This window comes from Podarcis pityusensis, assembly GCF_964106645.2.
Source record: "Podarcis pityusensis genome assembly, chromosome: 15".
Lineage (NCBI taxonomy): Eukaryota > Metazoa > Chordata > Lepidosauria > Squamata > Lacertidae > Podarcis > Podarcis pityusensis.
The window spans coordinates 12199783-12212716 of NC_138040.1; the positions used below are offsets into that span (position 1 = coordinate 12199783).

The 12934-nt window shown below is 46.1% G+C and overlaps 2 protein-coding genes and 1 long non-coding RNA gene across 10 annotated transcripts in view; 2 read left to right on the forward strand and 1 right to left on the reverse strand.

Moving 5' to 3' along the window:
• LOC308463968 (ras GTPase-activating protein 4-like) overlaps positions 1-6023 on the forward strand; it is a 46613-nt gene extending 40590 nt beyond the window's left edge. For all 8 annotated transcript variants that reach the window (XM_080982892.1, XM_080982894.1, XM_080982893.1 and 5 more), the window contains 4 exons: positions 941-1076; positions 1979-2099; positions 2306-2370; positions 3409-6023. In XM_080982892.1, coding sequence (XP_080839018.1) covers positions 941-1076; positions 1979-2099; positions 2306-2370; positions 3409-3545 — 459 coding nt within the window. In that variant the 3' untranslated portion in view covers positions 3546-6023. The remainder of the gene's footprint in view (positions 1-940; positions 1077-1978; positions 2100-2305; positions 2371-3408) is intronic.
• LOC308464197 lies at positions 4734-7238 on the reverse strand. The gene is made up of 2 exons (XR_013979943.1): positions 7156-7238; positions 4734-7109 (listed from the first exon to the last, which is right to left on the reverse strand). It is a non-coding gene; the product is annotated as an uncharacterized lncRNA (long non-coding RNA).
• An 845-nt stretch (positions 7239-8083) lies between these two features.
• Positions 8084-12606, forward strand: POLR2J (RNA polymerase II subunit J). The gene is made up of 4 exons (XM_080983247.1): positions 8084-8232; positions 9278-9367; positions 11165-11339; positions 12368-12606. The coding sequence occupies exons 1-4, from the start codon at positions 8180-8182 to the stop codon at positions 12401-12403; spliced, it is 354 nt and encodes a 117-aa protein (XP_080839373.1). The 5' UTR covers positions 8084-8179; the 3' UTR covers positions 12404-12606.
• Positions 12607-12934: the final 328 nt, after the last annotated feature.

A 12934-nucleotide genomic window follows, 5' to 3' on the forward strand; every position in this document is an offset into this window, starting at 1 on the left:
GTGCTTTGCCTTGTGTACTGGGCTCTGGGATGCTCTCGCAAGATCTTGTGGGAACTTGGCGACTTGATTGTTAGGGGGGGCAAGGCCCCCACTTGGCATACTGCTCTGGAAAGAGGTGTATTTGGGGGGCGATTAGGGGACGCGGGTGGCACTGTGTGTTAAAAGACAGAGCCTAGGACTTGCCGATCAGAAGGTCGGCGGTTCGAACCCCCGCGACGGGGTGAGCTCCCGTTGCTCGGTCCCTGCTCCTGCCAACCTGGAAGTTCGAAAGCACATCAAAGTGCAAGTAGATAAATAGGTACCGCTACAGCGGGAAGGTAAACGGCATTTCCGTGCGCTGCTCTGGTTCACCAGAAGCGGCTTAGTCATGCTGGCCACATGACCCGGAAGCTGTACGCCGGCTCCCTCGGCCAATAAATCGAGATGAGCGCCGCAACCCCAGAGTCGTCCGCGACTGGACCTAATGGTCAGGGGTCCCTTTACCTTTACCTTTGAAGGGAGTGGTTCCAACAAATTTTTACATTGATGTGCCATCCTCGTGTTGTGAGCTGCCTTTTTTTCTGTGATGTATCTGTGTTGCTTTTTGGGTGGTTTTTGGCTGAGGGGTTAGGCAATTTCAAAAGTATTTAAAGGTTCTTGCTGACTTTTGCTCCTTGCAGAGGTGGAGGGGGGAGGAATCTGTTGCAGCAGGTGGAGGGAATTAAGATCTGCCTTGCTTTCACTGGATTCTGCCTCAATCCATTCTTCTCTGACTGATAATGGAGTTAGGGAACACTTGAGTCCTTTGGGGAGTTTGAGCTGCAAAAGCGAAACCCCCATTTTCCTGTAACATCTGGAATGTAACAAGCAAAACGCAGCTGTACTGTATACTGAAGGGCTGTGCTGGATCAAATGCATGGATGATATAGTCCTGCCCTCTCTGTCTTCCGTGGCTTTTCAGTGTGTGAACGAGCTCAACCAGTGGCTGTCGGCCTTGCGGAAGGTTTGTGTGAACAACGCAGGGATGCTGTGCTCCTACCACCCCGGCGTCTTCCGAGGAGACAAATGGAGCTGCTGCCACCAAAAGGACAAAGGCGGTACTGTGCCCTTTATTGGCCAAAGCTACCCCAGTGACATAGAATCATAGAATTGTGAAGGGACCCCAAGGGTCATCTAGTCCAACCCCCTGCAATGCAGGGATCTCAGCTAAAGCATCCATGACAGATGGCCATCCAACCTCTGCTTAAAGACCTGTTCCGCTGTCAAAGGGCTCTTACTGTCAGAAAGTTCAGTAGGGTGGCAGTTGCCTTCAACCTTACTTTTACATAATAAAATAAAGCCTTTATTTAGCAAAATATAAGCTGTGAAGGAGTGGGCAGAATTACACCAAGTCAATAAAATAAAATAAAATAAAAGGATTTCTGTGTTCTAGCCTTTGCCAACATTTCCTGTGGTAACATGGAACTCCCTGCCACAAGAAATCTACATGTCGCTTTCTGTGGCCTTTTAGATGTTCTTAGACTGCAGCTCCCATTAGCTTTGTCTGCTGACCGGGGATGATGGGATTTGGAGTCCAGTAACTTTTGAAGGACCACAAATGTTGTTGTTGTTCCATTATATGCCACCTTTTCCCACCAAGAAGCTCAAGGTGGCATCCATGGTTCTCCCCCAACTCATTTCAGTCCCTACAACAACCCTCTGTGGTAGGCTAGGCTGGGAGACTGTGACTGGCCCAAGGTCACCCAGTGAGCTTCATGGCTGAGTCGAGATTTGAACCCTGGTCTCTCCCAGGTACTAGTCCAGTACTCTAACCACTGTACACTGACTCTCAGTCATCCCAGGCTTAGCTCTCACAGCAGCCTTCCTTTGACATGAGTATGCTCCCTCAAAACCTTGTTGAATACACATAGCAGGAACAAAAACCCTCCAGCCTTTCATGAAAACTGGGCCTCCTTAAAGAAACCTCACTTTAAAACAACAGCACTCCTTTGCCTGTTAGGACTGGGCTGTGACAAAACCAGGCATGGAGTTACACTGCGGGAATGGAATGACCCCTTGGATCCCGACTTAGAGGCTCAGTTGATTTTCCGACACTTGCTTGGGGTGCGAGAAGCAATGAAGTAAGTTGACTGGTCTTTCCTTCCTTCCTTCCTTCCTTCATTACAAGGTATGCTGAGTGGGTGGGTCTCACTTTTAATTGTTTTATGGGTTTTTTAAAAATGGTGTACTATATAAATAACCAAGCCATAGAACTCTCTGCTCATTCTGTTGCTGAGGTAATTCTAGGGTGCACTAACTCTGCCCTTTCATTTCTTACTGTTCAAAGGGAAAAATACTTGGAACTATCAACTCTGGAGAAAAATGAAAATCTTCATTTGACCCAGAATGAAGGTATGACTCATCAGTACCGTTTTTTAAGTGTGGAGAGCGAAGTGGACTGAGGCTGGATTGGTTCATAGAGCCATGGAGTTGGGAGGGACCCCATGGGTCATCTAGTCAAACCCCCTGCAATGCAGGAATCACGGCTGAATAATCTCTGACAGATGGCCGTTGAACCTCTTTTAAAATGGAGGTTCCAGTGGAGGAGAGTCCATCGCCTTCCAAGGTTGTCTATTCTTCTGTCAAGCAGCTCCTACCCTCAGAAAGTTCTCTCTAATGTTTAGTTAGAATCTCCTTTCATATCATTGGAAGCCATTGGTTTCCTCTCCACTGGAGCAGCAGAAAACAAGTTTTCTCCATCTTCCCAGTGACAGCCCTTCAGATATTTGAAGAGGGCTCTCATATCACCTCTGTCTTCTCTTCTCCAAGCTAAATATACCCAACACCCCCCAACTGTTCCCCATAAGGCTTGGTTTCCAGATCCTTCAGGCTTTATCAATTCACTTTCTCAGGGGGAACAAAAGACTTTTCAGGCCAGCTTCTGCAAGGGAGGGAGAGTTGTCAGTTTGGCTGGGATTATAACACTGCAGAGCAGCAGACTAGAAAAGAGACCCCAGGGTATAGGGAAGCTCAGAGGCAAGCAGCGTGAAGGCTTGACCCAAAAGTAATGAAGTAGTACGGAAAGCACGGGGTTCTTTGGTTGAAAATTTTCAATTTAAACATAGGAACATGTCTAAATTGAAAGATGTTCAATAGAAAATTCAGCAGTGGGAAAGCTTCCATGCTGTATCGGTAGCCTTCAGCCTTGGTTGCCTCTGCTCTTTTTAAAGAATACTGAACACTTTGGGTTGAATCCTGAAACATGGATGGCTCTCTCCAGCTTGCTGTTGTTGTTGTTAAAAGGTACTTCTTGCAGCATGACTAAGGAAAGGAGATTCATGCATTCTTACTGATTTATTGACAATCTACTGTGAATGCACATAATCTTGTTCTTTCTCTCTCTCTCTCTCTCTCTCTCTCTCTCTCTCTCTCTCTCTCTCTCTGCTACAGACCCTGAAAATGCCGATGGACCTAGCCGGCTTTTCCAGGTGTTGCAAGATCTTGAAGAAATTCACAGTAAGGAGCTTTCCCGGTTGAGTGACTTGGCCAACCAGGACCGAAATCATCTTGTGGAACTGCAGACGTGACTGCAAGCTAGGCCCATGTCTGCCTCCTTCGGGCAGTTCTGCTGCCAAACATCTGGAACAGAGGGTGTTTCTCCTCTTTCTGTCTCTCTTTCTCTCTCTCTCTCTCTGGACTTGTGATCATCTGATGAGATGGAAATGGGATAGAGTGGGGCCCTGATTCTCGTAACCTGCATCACCTTTCCTTTTGGGAACGACTCTCCCTGCCAAGTCCTGTGAACTCTGAAGACAAAACTGAGATCAATCTAGGAGACCCAACACAAAAGCATTCATCTTCACCAGTCTAAAAAACAGCAACTATAGGGTTGCCATATTTCAAAAATTTTGGAGCTTTTTTAAAGGAAAACCCGCAAGATATTTTTTTTTATGCCCTAAACAACTACTGTAGAAGTTCAGCCCCTAGCCTTAATGGAACACCAAAGCTGGTTGTTTTATTGCCTGCGATTTTCATCCAGAACTTTGCATTCTTGAGAACGGCAGATTTAACAGTTTGAAAATAGTAAGAAAAAGTAGGTTTCTAGACCTCATGACAGAGGTGCTTTTGAAAATACATACCAGTGGTCTACTGTGTTTGAGGGGGAAGCAGTGAGTGACCAGAAGTGAGGCCTTGGCGTTGTAGTGGATAGCGAGTCAAGATGTTAGCCTAGTATGTGGCAGCATGAAAAAGGTAAATTCCATGCTAGGAAAGAAATTGAAAACAGAACTGCCAGTTATCCTGTTGCTGTTAAACAAATCTATGGTGCAACCACATTTTGAGTGCTGTGTCGCCTCACCTGAAAAGGATATTGTAGAGTCGGAAAAGGTTCAGGAAAGGGAAAGCAAAATGATCAAGGGGATTCCCTTTTTCGTTTCGAGGAAAGAAGAAGAGGAGTTTGGATTTGATATCCCGCTTTATCACTGCTCGAAGGAGTCTCAAAGTGGCTAACATTCTCCTTTCCCTTCCTCCCCCACAACAAACACTCTGTGAGGTGAGTGGGGCTGAGAGACTTCAGAGAAGTGTGACTGGCCCAAGGTCACCCAGCAGCTGCATGTGGAGGAGCGGAGACGCGAACCCGGTTCCCCAGATTACGAGACTACTGCTCTTAACCACTACACCACACTGGCTAGCAAGGCGAGCAAGAAGAGGGTCGGTTGATGGAAGTATATAGAATTCTGCTTGTCAAGCAGAAATGGATAGAGAAGTTTTTCTCCCTCTCTCTCATTAGGCTAGAACTTGTAGACATTCTGTGAGGCTGAATGTTGGAAGGTTCAGAATAAAAGAAAGGACTTCATGTAGTAGCACATAACTCAATCCCTCCCACAGGAGGCAGTGATGGCCACCAACTTAGATGGCTTCAAAAGAGGTTTAGACAAATTCAGGGAGGAGAGGACTATCAATGCTTACTAGCCATGATGGTTGTTTATCAGCCTCCACTGACTGAGGCAGTTTTTTCTGGAGACCAGTTGCTGGAAGCCACAGGAAGGGCGAGAGCTCTTGCGCTCGGATCCTGCTTCTGAGTTTCCCACAGGGATCTAGTTGGTTGCTGTGAGAACAGGATGCTGGGCTGTTCCAACAGGCTGTTCTTAGGTTCTTATGTTGCTCTTTATTTCGTCCTTTTGTGGCCTTTCCACATGTACCCCTGGGCAGCTAGCAGTCTGAATACTGGGGAATGGGAGAGTCTGCCCTCTCAACTCCATGGGAGTTCTTGCTGATATGATGAGCAATGGTTCTCCCAGAAAGGCCACATTATCTGGAAAAAAGGGTCCCCAGCTGGGATTAAGGCCGGCCCTACCATTGTCCAGGCCACTGCAGATAACAGATTGGAATTAAAAGAGCTGTTGAGAAAGAGAGAGAACTGCAGCCTTGGCTTACAAGCTTAGATGGCTTTAAAAGAGGCTTTGAGAAGTCCATGGAGGAGAGGTCTACTAGCCATGCTTAAAAGCAGTGTACCTCCCAATGCCAGATGTTGGTGACCTTGGACCATAGAAAAGGGTTGTCGGCCTCATGTCCTGTTTATGGACTTCCTTGTTGGCCACTCTAGGGAAATAGGGTGCTGCACCTGGTCTGATCTAGCAGGACTTTCATGACTTGATTTGTAGTCTATGGTTACTATAATAGGAGCAGAGGGGAAAACGGTGCCATTTGAGTCTTCTGCCTCAACCCTGCAAATACCTCTGAGCTAGACCAGGTGGGCTATATATATTTCCAAGCTCAGCAGTAGCTCTAAGCACGGGAGGAATTTTAAAATTATAAAATTTGCATGCAATAAAACAAATGAGTATATGCCATTGCATGGGAAAAAATAGTTGAATGGAGGGTGTTGTTGGACTCCAACTCCCATCATCCTTGACCATCATCTGGGCCTGATGAGAACTGGAGTCCAACAATATCCAGAAGGCCACTTATTCTCTATCCCTCGAATGGCTGTTTGATCTGTCTGGACAGCTGTCCTTCCAAGCCAGCAGCCACTCTTGATGTAGAATAAAGTCTCTTTTATCACACCCTCCCATCTTGTTTGCGACTATCTGGCTAGCTACAACATGGTTTGCCCTTTGTTGCTTTTCAGCATCAACGCTCGCCTTTTGGAACTTACAGGGTAACAAGAGTGCCTCTGATCATATATGGATTTTACCTTACTGCTCACTAGGGAGTAGCCGCAGGAAAAGCGGCAACCACCAGGGATGGAAAAGAAGGAGCTTCCTGAAACATTTAGTGTGGGCCATTGCAGCAACGCAAAAGGTAGCAGCACCTGGAATGATTTTTCTTCCTTCTCCAGGAGGCCTGAAAGCGGCTTTTGCTGGGTTTAGGGTTGTGTTTCTTCACAGCAGTTTATTTTGGACTCGTACAGCATCCATCAGACTTAGTCCCCACACCATTCTATATCATCTCCCTCCTCCGCCCAGTTTAATCCGGATTTAATGTTTCCATGGAAAATCCGATAAATTTAAACACACACACACACAGAGATTAAAAGATACCATTAATAATAAGCTGTCACATGGAGGCACACACATACACACACACACACACAAACAGCAGGCCCCTGTAAGAGGCTGTGATTTCCAAGTCGACTCCAAGGTCCATCAGCACTTCCATATTTAGGAGTTTAGGCCTTGCCCACTCTCTCGTTTACCATTTCCCATCCTGGTTTTTTAATCTGCTTTCATGCGACACTGGCCAGAAGGCATATGCATCCTGTACTTTGTTATGAAATATAAAGTACGACCGTCTGATGTGGTGTTTCTCCAACCATCTTGGGAGTCCTTCAGCCATTTCTAACTGTGCTTGATTATTGATTATCCACTTATTTCTCTTCTCTTCATCAGAAGAGGCCACGTGGTGGTTTTGCAACATGCAGCACAACAGAAATGTTGCAGCATAAAAATCAAAACAATTCTATAAATGCAACAAGGGTCATCTAGTCCAACCCCCTGCAATGCAGGAACTGCAGCTAAAGAATCCCTGACAGATGGCCACCCAACCTCTCGTTAAACACAACAAAGGAGAGTTTACCACTTTGAGGTTTTCTGTTCGACAGAGGAACAGCTCTTGGTGTCAGAACATTCCTCCTAATGTTTAGTTGGAACCTTATTTCTCAACATTTGAATCTATTGGTTTGGGTGTGTACCAGACAAGCAAATCTGACACCAATGAAGCTGTGCTGATGTGAACAACTGGGGGGTAAGGGGAGCTATGAAGCACATCAGGCAGCAGAGGAGGGGGAACAACTTCCCTGTTCCCTAAGGTGGACACACCTTTCAGCTTCACTTGGATTCAGGGTAGGTTGACAGAAAACAGTCCTCTGTTTGAAGGACTGTATGGTCCAACGCTGGTTTAAAGACAAAGATCAGTTGTGAGAAATGCCTGGGTAGCTCAGTTGGTTAGAGCGTGGTACTGATAATGCCAAGGTGGCAGGTTTGATCCCTGTATGGGATGGCTGCATATTCCTGCATTGCAGGGGGTTGGACTAGATGATCCTCAGGGTCCCTTCCACATGTATGATTCAAAAGAAGGGAGTGCAACAGGAGCTCACCCCGTCGTGGGGATTCGAACCACCGACCTTCTGATCGGCAAGTCCTAGGCTCTGTGGTTTAACCCACAGCGTCCCCCGCGTCCCTTGAAAAGTGAATGTACGTACGTATTAATTTATTATGATTTTGCATAGGGCTTCAATTTCCATCTCCACCCCTTGATGTTGAAAACAGCTAGCAAAATTGAAACTCACAACATATGAAAGGGTAGTCTTTTTTTAAAAAAGACAAAAATAAATGGCAGCCAGCTGAAAGATTTTTTAAAAAAGGATTGCTGCCTTCAACAAACGATTCATCTGGTTTTTGAAGCCTCCCACATTTAAATGTTACTTTTCCATTTAAATCGAGGGAGAGCGCGCGCGCGCGCGTGTGGCGGGAGCTTGCATTTCCTCCTCTGTCCACAAGGGGGAGGTAAGGACATCTTGGGAAAGGGGATAATAAGCCCGGCAGGTTGCGTTTCCTCCCCCTGGCCGCCAGGGGGAGGAGCTATAAGTACGAAAGCGATCGCTCTTCACTCCGAAAGGACTGGGGAGCGTGTGAAAATCACCAGGAAGCGGAAGCGTGACTCCAACCCGGAAGCGGTTTTCCCCGTTGCGCCGGGAGCCGAAACAAACGAGCGGGGAGCGATGAACGCGCCTCCGGCCTTCGAGTCCTTCCTGCTTTTCGAAGGAGAGAAGAAGTGAGTGAGGGGAGGAAAGCTACAATGGCCTGGGCAGCGGGGAGGCCTGTGACCAGCTTGGGGTCGGGGTGGAAATGAAGGGGGACCACGTATCAGTGGTAGAGCATAGGTTGGGGGGCGGGCCTGGGCGGCACTTGCTGGGCGCCATGGGGTGGACCAGAATCGCGCTTCGTTAAGTTTCTAGCTTGTGTGGAAGCCGAGATTGTTTATTTATCTATTTTTGCAGTTTTGTTGTTGTTTAGTCGTTTAGTCGTGTCCTACTCTTCGTGACCCCATGGACCAGAGCACGCCAGGCACTCCTGTCTTCCACTGCCACCTCCCGCAGTTTGGTCAAACTCATGCTGGTAGCTTCGAGAACACTGTCCAACCATCTCGCCCTCTGTCGTCCCCTTCTCCTTGTGCCCTCCATCTTTCCCAACATCAGGGTCTTTTCCAGGGAGTCTTCTCTTCTCATGAGGTGGCCAAAGTATTGGAGCCTCAGCTTCAGGATCTGTCCTTCCAGTGAGCACTCAGGGCTGATTTCCTTAAGAATGGATACGTTTGATCTTCTTGCAGTCCATGGGATTCTCAAGAGTCTCCTCCAGCACCATAATTCAAAAGCATCAATTCTTCGGCGATCAGCCTTCTTGATGGTCCAGCTCTCACTTCCATACATCACTGCTGGGAAAACCATAGCTTTAACTATACGGACCTTTGTTGGCAAGGTGATGTCTCTGCTTTTTAAGATGCTGTCATATTTCACTTTTTCTTCTAAGGAGCTCAAGGTGGCGTACATAGTTCCCACCCCGCCCTTTCCCATTTAGTCCCCACAACAACCCCAGGAGGTAGGTTAGGCTGAGAGGCCGTGACCTTCCCAAGAGTCAACCAGTGAGCTTCAGGAGTTGCACAGTTAAGGGGCCCGATGAAGTTGGGCTTTCGGCAAAGCTGATGCAGCGAGCCTTGCCTCCTATCAAGGAAAGTCTTGTATTAGCTGGCATTGAAATTAGCCTTGCATTTTCAAAACAGTTTTTAAAAGTCTCTTCCCTGCTCCCCCTTTTCCTTCCAGGATTACAATAAATAAGGATACCAAAGTGCCGAATGCCTGCCTATTTACCATCAACAAGGAAGATCACACTCTGGGGAATATCATTAAGTCGTGAGTAACAATGGCTCTTGTTTTACAGCAAGGTTCGGGTGGGGTTGTTTGAAAGCAACACCTGTCTCAAACTAGGATGATGGTCAAGGACAGGCATAGGCAAACTCTGGCCCTCCAGATGTTTGGAACTACAATTCCCATCATCCCTAGCTAACAGGACCAGTGGTCAGGGATGATGGGAATTGTGGTCCCAAACATCTGGAGGGCCGGAGTTTGCCTATGCCTGGTCAAGGAGACAATGAGGTTGTTGCTTTTCCATACTCCTGGTAGGCTCTGGGTGATCTTCCCCAGATTAATTAAGGGAGCCCTTGGCATGTAAATTGATACAAATATACCTATGAAAAGGTGAGTTTGTTGGACACTGTCAAGTGTTTTTGACTGGCTAAATTACCGAAAGCAAGGATGTTATATAGGCTGCTGGGAAAATAAAATGTGGCATGTTCATTAGAGGTTTTGTTAGTAATGTTCTGCCACTTCCTTTCAGCCCCAAGGAAAGAAGTCAAGCTCCTTCTGGAGACCTCAGTTCCTTGGATCTTATTCCCAAAGTAGAGAATAGCATCAGATATAGTGAACCTGTGATCTTTAAATATTGTTGGATTGCAACTCCCATCATCATGGACCCTTGACTATGCTGGCTAGGGCTGATGGGAATTGACGTCTGGAGAGCCATCTCTGCAGTAGACTCTGTTCCTAATTGGCCTTTAAGATCATAAGATCCTGGCATTTTAAATTATTTAAGAGCCTGCTTAAGCCAATCTAGTTTAAGATCTTGTTGAACCTCCCTGATTCCACAAACAGGGAACCATTGCAGAAAAGGCCCAATTACAGTGGTATCTCGGGTTAAGAACTTAATTCGTTCTGGAGGTCCGTTGTTAACCTGAAACTGTTCTTAACCTGAAGCACCACTTTAGCTAATAGGGCCTCCCACTGCTGCCACACCGCCGCCACGCAATTTCTGTTCTCATCCTGAAGCAAAGTTCTTAACCCGAGGTACTATTTCTGGGTTAACGGAGTCTGTAACCTGCAGCGTCTGTAACCCGAGGTACCACTGTATCCACTGAGGCCCTTCTTCGTGTGCCCCTTCACAAGAGGTCTGGAGAGTGGCAACATGAGAATGTTTGGCTGATACCCAATGCCCTTTTAAATGTGTTGTGGGAGGGGGGATTATTAGTTTGTTTTTGTTCATATTTTTATTATGTATTTTGTGTTTTTTTACATTGTAATTTAATGCTGTGAACTTCTCTGAGATCTACTGATGAAGAGTGGTGTACAAATTTAATAAAAAATAGTAATAATAATAAAATAGTGCTTCCAGTATAGAGAAGTCTGCTCTGTGTTTTGCACAGCAGTCACCAGATATTTCAAGATAGCTTTCACATCTCCACTTGATCTTTCCTTCTGCAGGCTACACATTCTCATCTTTGAACCATGCTTTATAGGCCTTCTCGGGCTCCATCTGCCTGCACCTTTGAGGAAGCTCATCTGAGCTGGAGGCTTGCTCAGTTGTAAACCTGGGTGATGTATCTCAGCTCCTTCTTCCTCCCCTTAGGTGAGGAGGAAGCAACAGCCAAGATGCATTTCAGACATTGTGATATATCAGTCTATTACAGTATTTAGCTGCTGGTATATCATGAAGTTCAAAACCAGTTATCACCCAGCCCCCGTTTCCAGACTTTTCACCATCTTAGCTGCCCTCCTCTGGCCTAAGGTAGCTGGTCCTTGGTCTGATCTAGCAAGGCAAACCACACTTTTCACAGTATACTTTATGTGTATTCCTTTTCTTCCTCCCCTCCCCAGGCAGTTATTGAAAGACCCTCAGGTGCTGTTTGCAGGGTACAAGGTCCCTCATCCACTGGAGCATAAGATCATCATTCGTGTCCAGACCACCCCTGATTACAGTCCCCAAGAAGCCTTCACCAACGCCATCACAGATCTCATCAGCGAGCTCTCCCTCCTTGAGGAGAGGTTCCGGGTAAGTTGGTGCATTTAATGTTGCCTTGGCATTGCTTTTATGGAATGACCTGTCAGTGGGAGGTGTCTCCTCTGTGCCTCAAGATATATAGCTGTGAACCGGGTAAGAAGCTGTGCTTGGTTGGCGACTGCTTGGCATGCCGCCAGATGGGTTAATCCACCATCACCCAGGTGAAGCAGGGGCATTATCTGTCCTTTCAGACCCCAGGGATAGACGTTTTGGAGCTGTCCAGGGTGGACTGACCCAGGGGTTCAAACACTGTTTAAAGGCAAAAATGAGCCATTTTTTCTTGACAGGGAGACACATTCAACTAGGGGTAGCTCCCCCTATAAAGAGGTGTCTTGTGGGAGTATCCCTAGTAAGACCTCTGCTGGTTCCTCACTTTTCAACATGGGGCAGACGCATGGCACTTGAAGCACCAATGAGATCTTGGGAGACTCAGGACCATTTCCTTAGGACTCCTTTCTCTCAAAAGTGCTGAGACTTTATCCTCCTTCCTTTCTTAAATTCAATACACTTTTCACAGAGCTCCCCCCACCCCAATTATTTCTGTCCTCATCCCTGCTACATGTTTGAATGGGTGTGGCCCGAAATGGAATCCACCAATTCAGAAAAAAAGAAATCTGCAGGGATGAGCTAGTCCCTGGGCAGCAGTAGCATTCATAGTGAGTTGGAGGGAATTTCATCTGATTCAGTTTGCCATGGAGGGTGAGAGAACCACCTCTGCAACACAAATGTTTGGGGCCCTGTGTGGTTCTGCTGTTTTCCTTTGATAATTCTGCTGTGGCTAAGGATGGGATACAACCCACCTGAAGTCCAGACTCTTTTGTCTTATGTAGTAAGTACAGGTTATTAACTGCAGAAAAAGAAGGTCTCTTAAACTGGCTTTATGTAACCCCTACTTTCTGTTTGAGCCTTAATTGAAATTGTTTTTCCCCTTTTGTTCCTGCTCTACCACAAAATAGTTGATTTCTGTGAGAAACTGGATCAAACTTCACTAAGAGACTACTTGTCTGCCTCTCTTTCAGGTTGCCATCAAAGACAAACAAGAAGGAATTGAATAAGTACATGACATTTTTGCCTATCTGTTGTAAATGCATAATTTAGTTTTTCCTTATATAGCAGGCTAATAGCAAGTGTTTAATAATGCCTTTACATTGCTCTGCATCCTCCAAGAAATGTGTGTATATGTGTAGAAGGCAGCTGGACATGAGATCCCGTTGATTTATTTTATTTTTTAGCTAATAAATTATACTTATGTTTTTCATCCAAGTTGCTTTGTTTGAAAAGATTGGTAAAGACCTGAAGAAGACAAAGCTAATATCATTTGTGTGCCATGTTTCAAGAGTATGAGGGGAAAGGGTTCTGCTCTAAGGTTAAGGATCTGAACCCTACCTGCAAAGTACAAAACTTCGTTAAATTCTAATTAATCCCAACCACTACTTAAAACGCTCCATCTACTCAAACATATTTAACATTTCCCCAATTTTGAGGGTGTTTGTGTCGTTTTTAATTGATATATGCAGGTTGTTAGCGCTCAGCAAAGTGGTCCCTGTCAACTCTCCTGCCTGCCATAATTTAAAAAGAACTTCAGC

Bases quoted from the DNA above. Each gene is read 5' to 3' on its own strand.
- POLR2J (XM_080983247.1), top strand. From the start codon at position 8,180: ATGAACGCGCCTCCGGCCTTCGAGTCCTTCCTGCTTTTCGAAGGAGAG. The intron at 8,233-9,277 runs GTGAGTGAGGGG...TTTTCCTTCCAG, and splicing joins CTTTTCGAAGGAGAGAAGAA to GATTACAATAAATAAGGATA. The intron at 11,340-12,367 runs GTAAGTTGGTGC...CCTCTCTTTCAG, and splicing joins TCCTTGAGGAGAGGTTCCGG to GTTGCCATCAAAGACAAACA.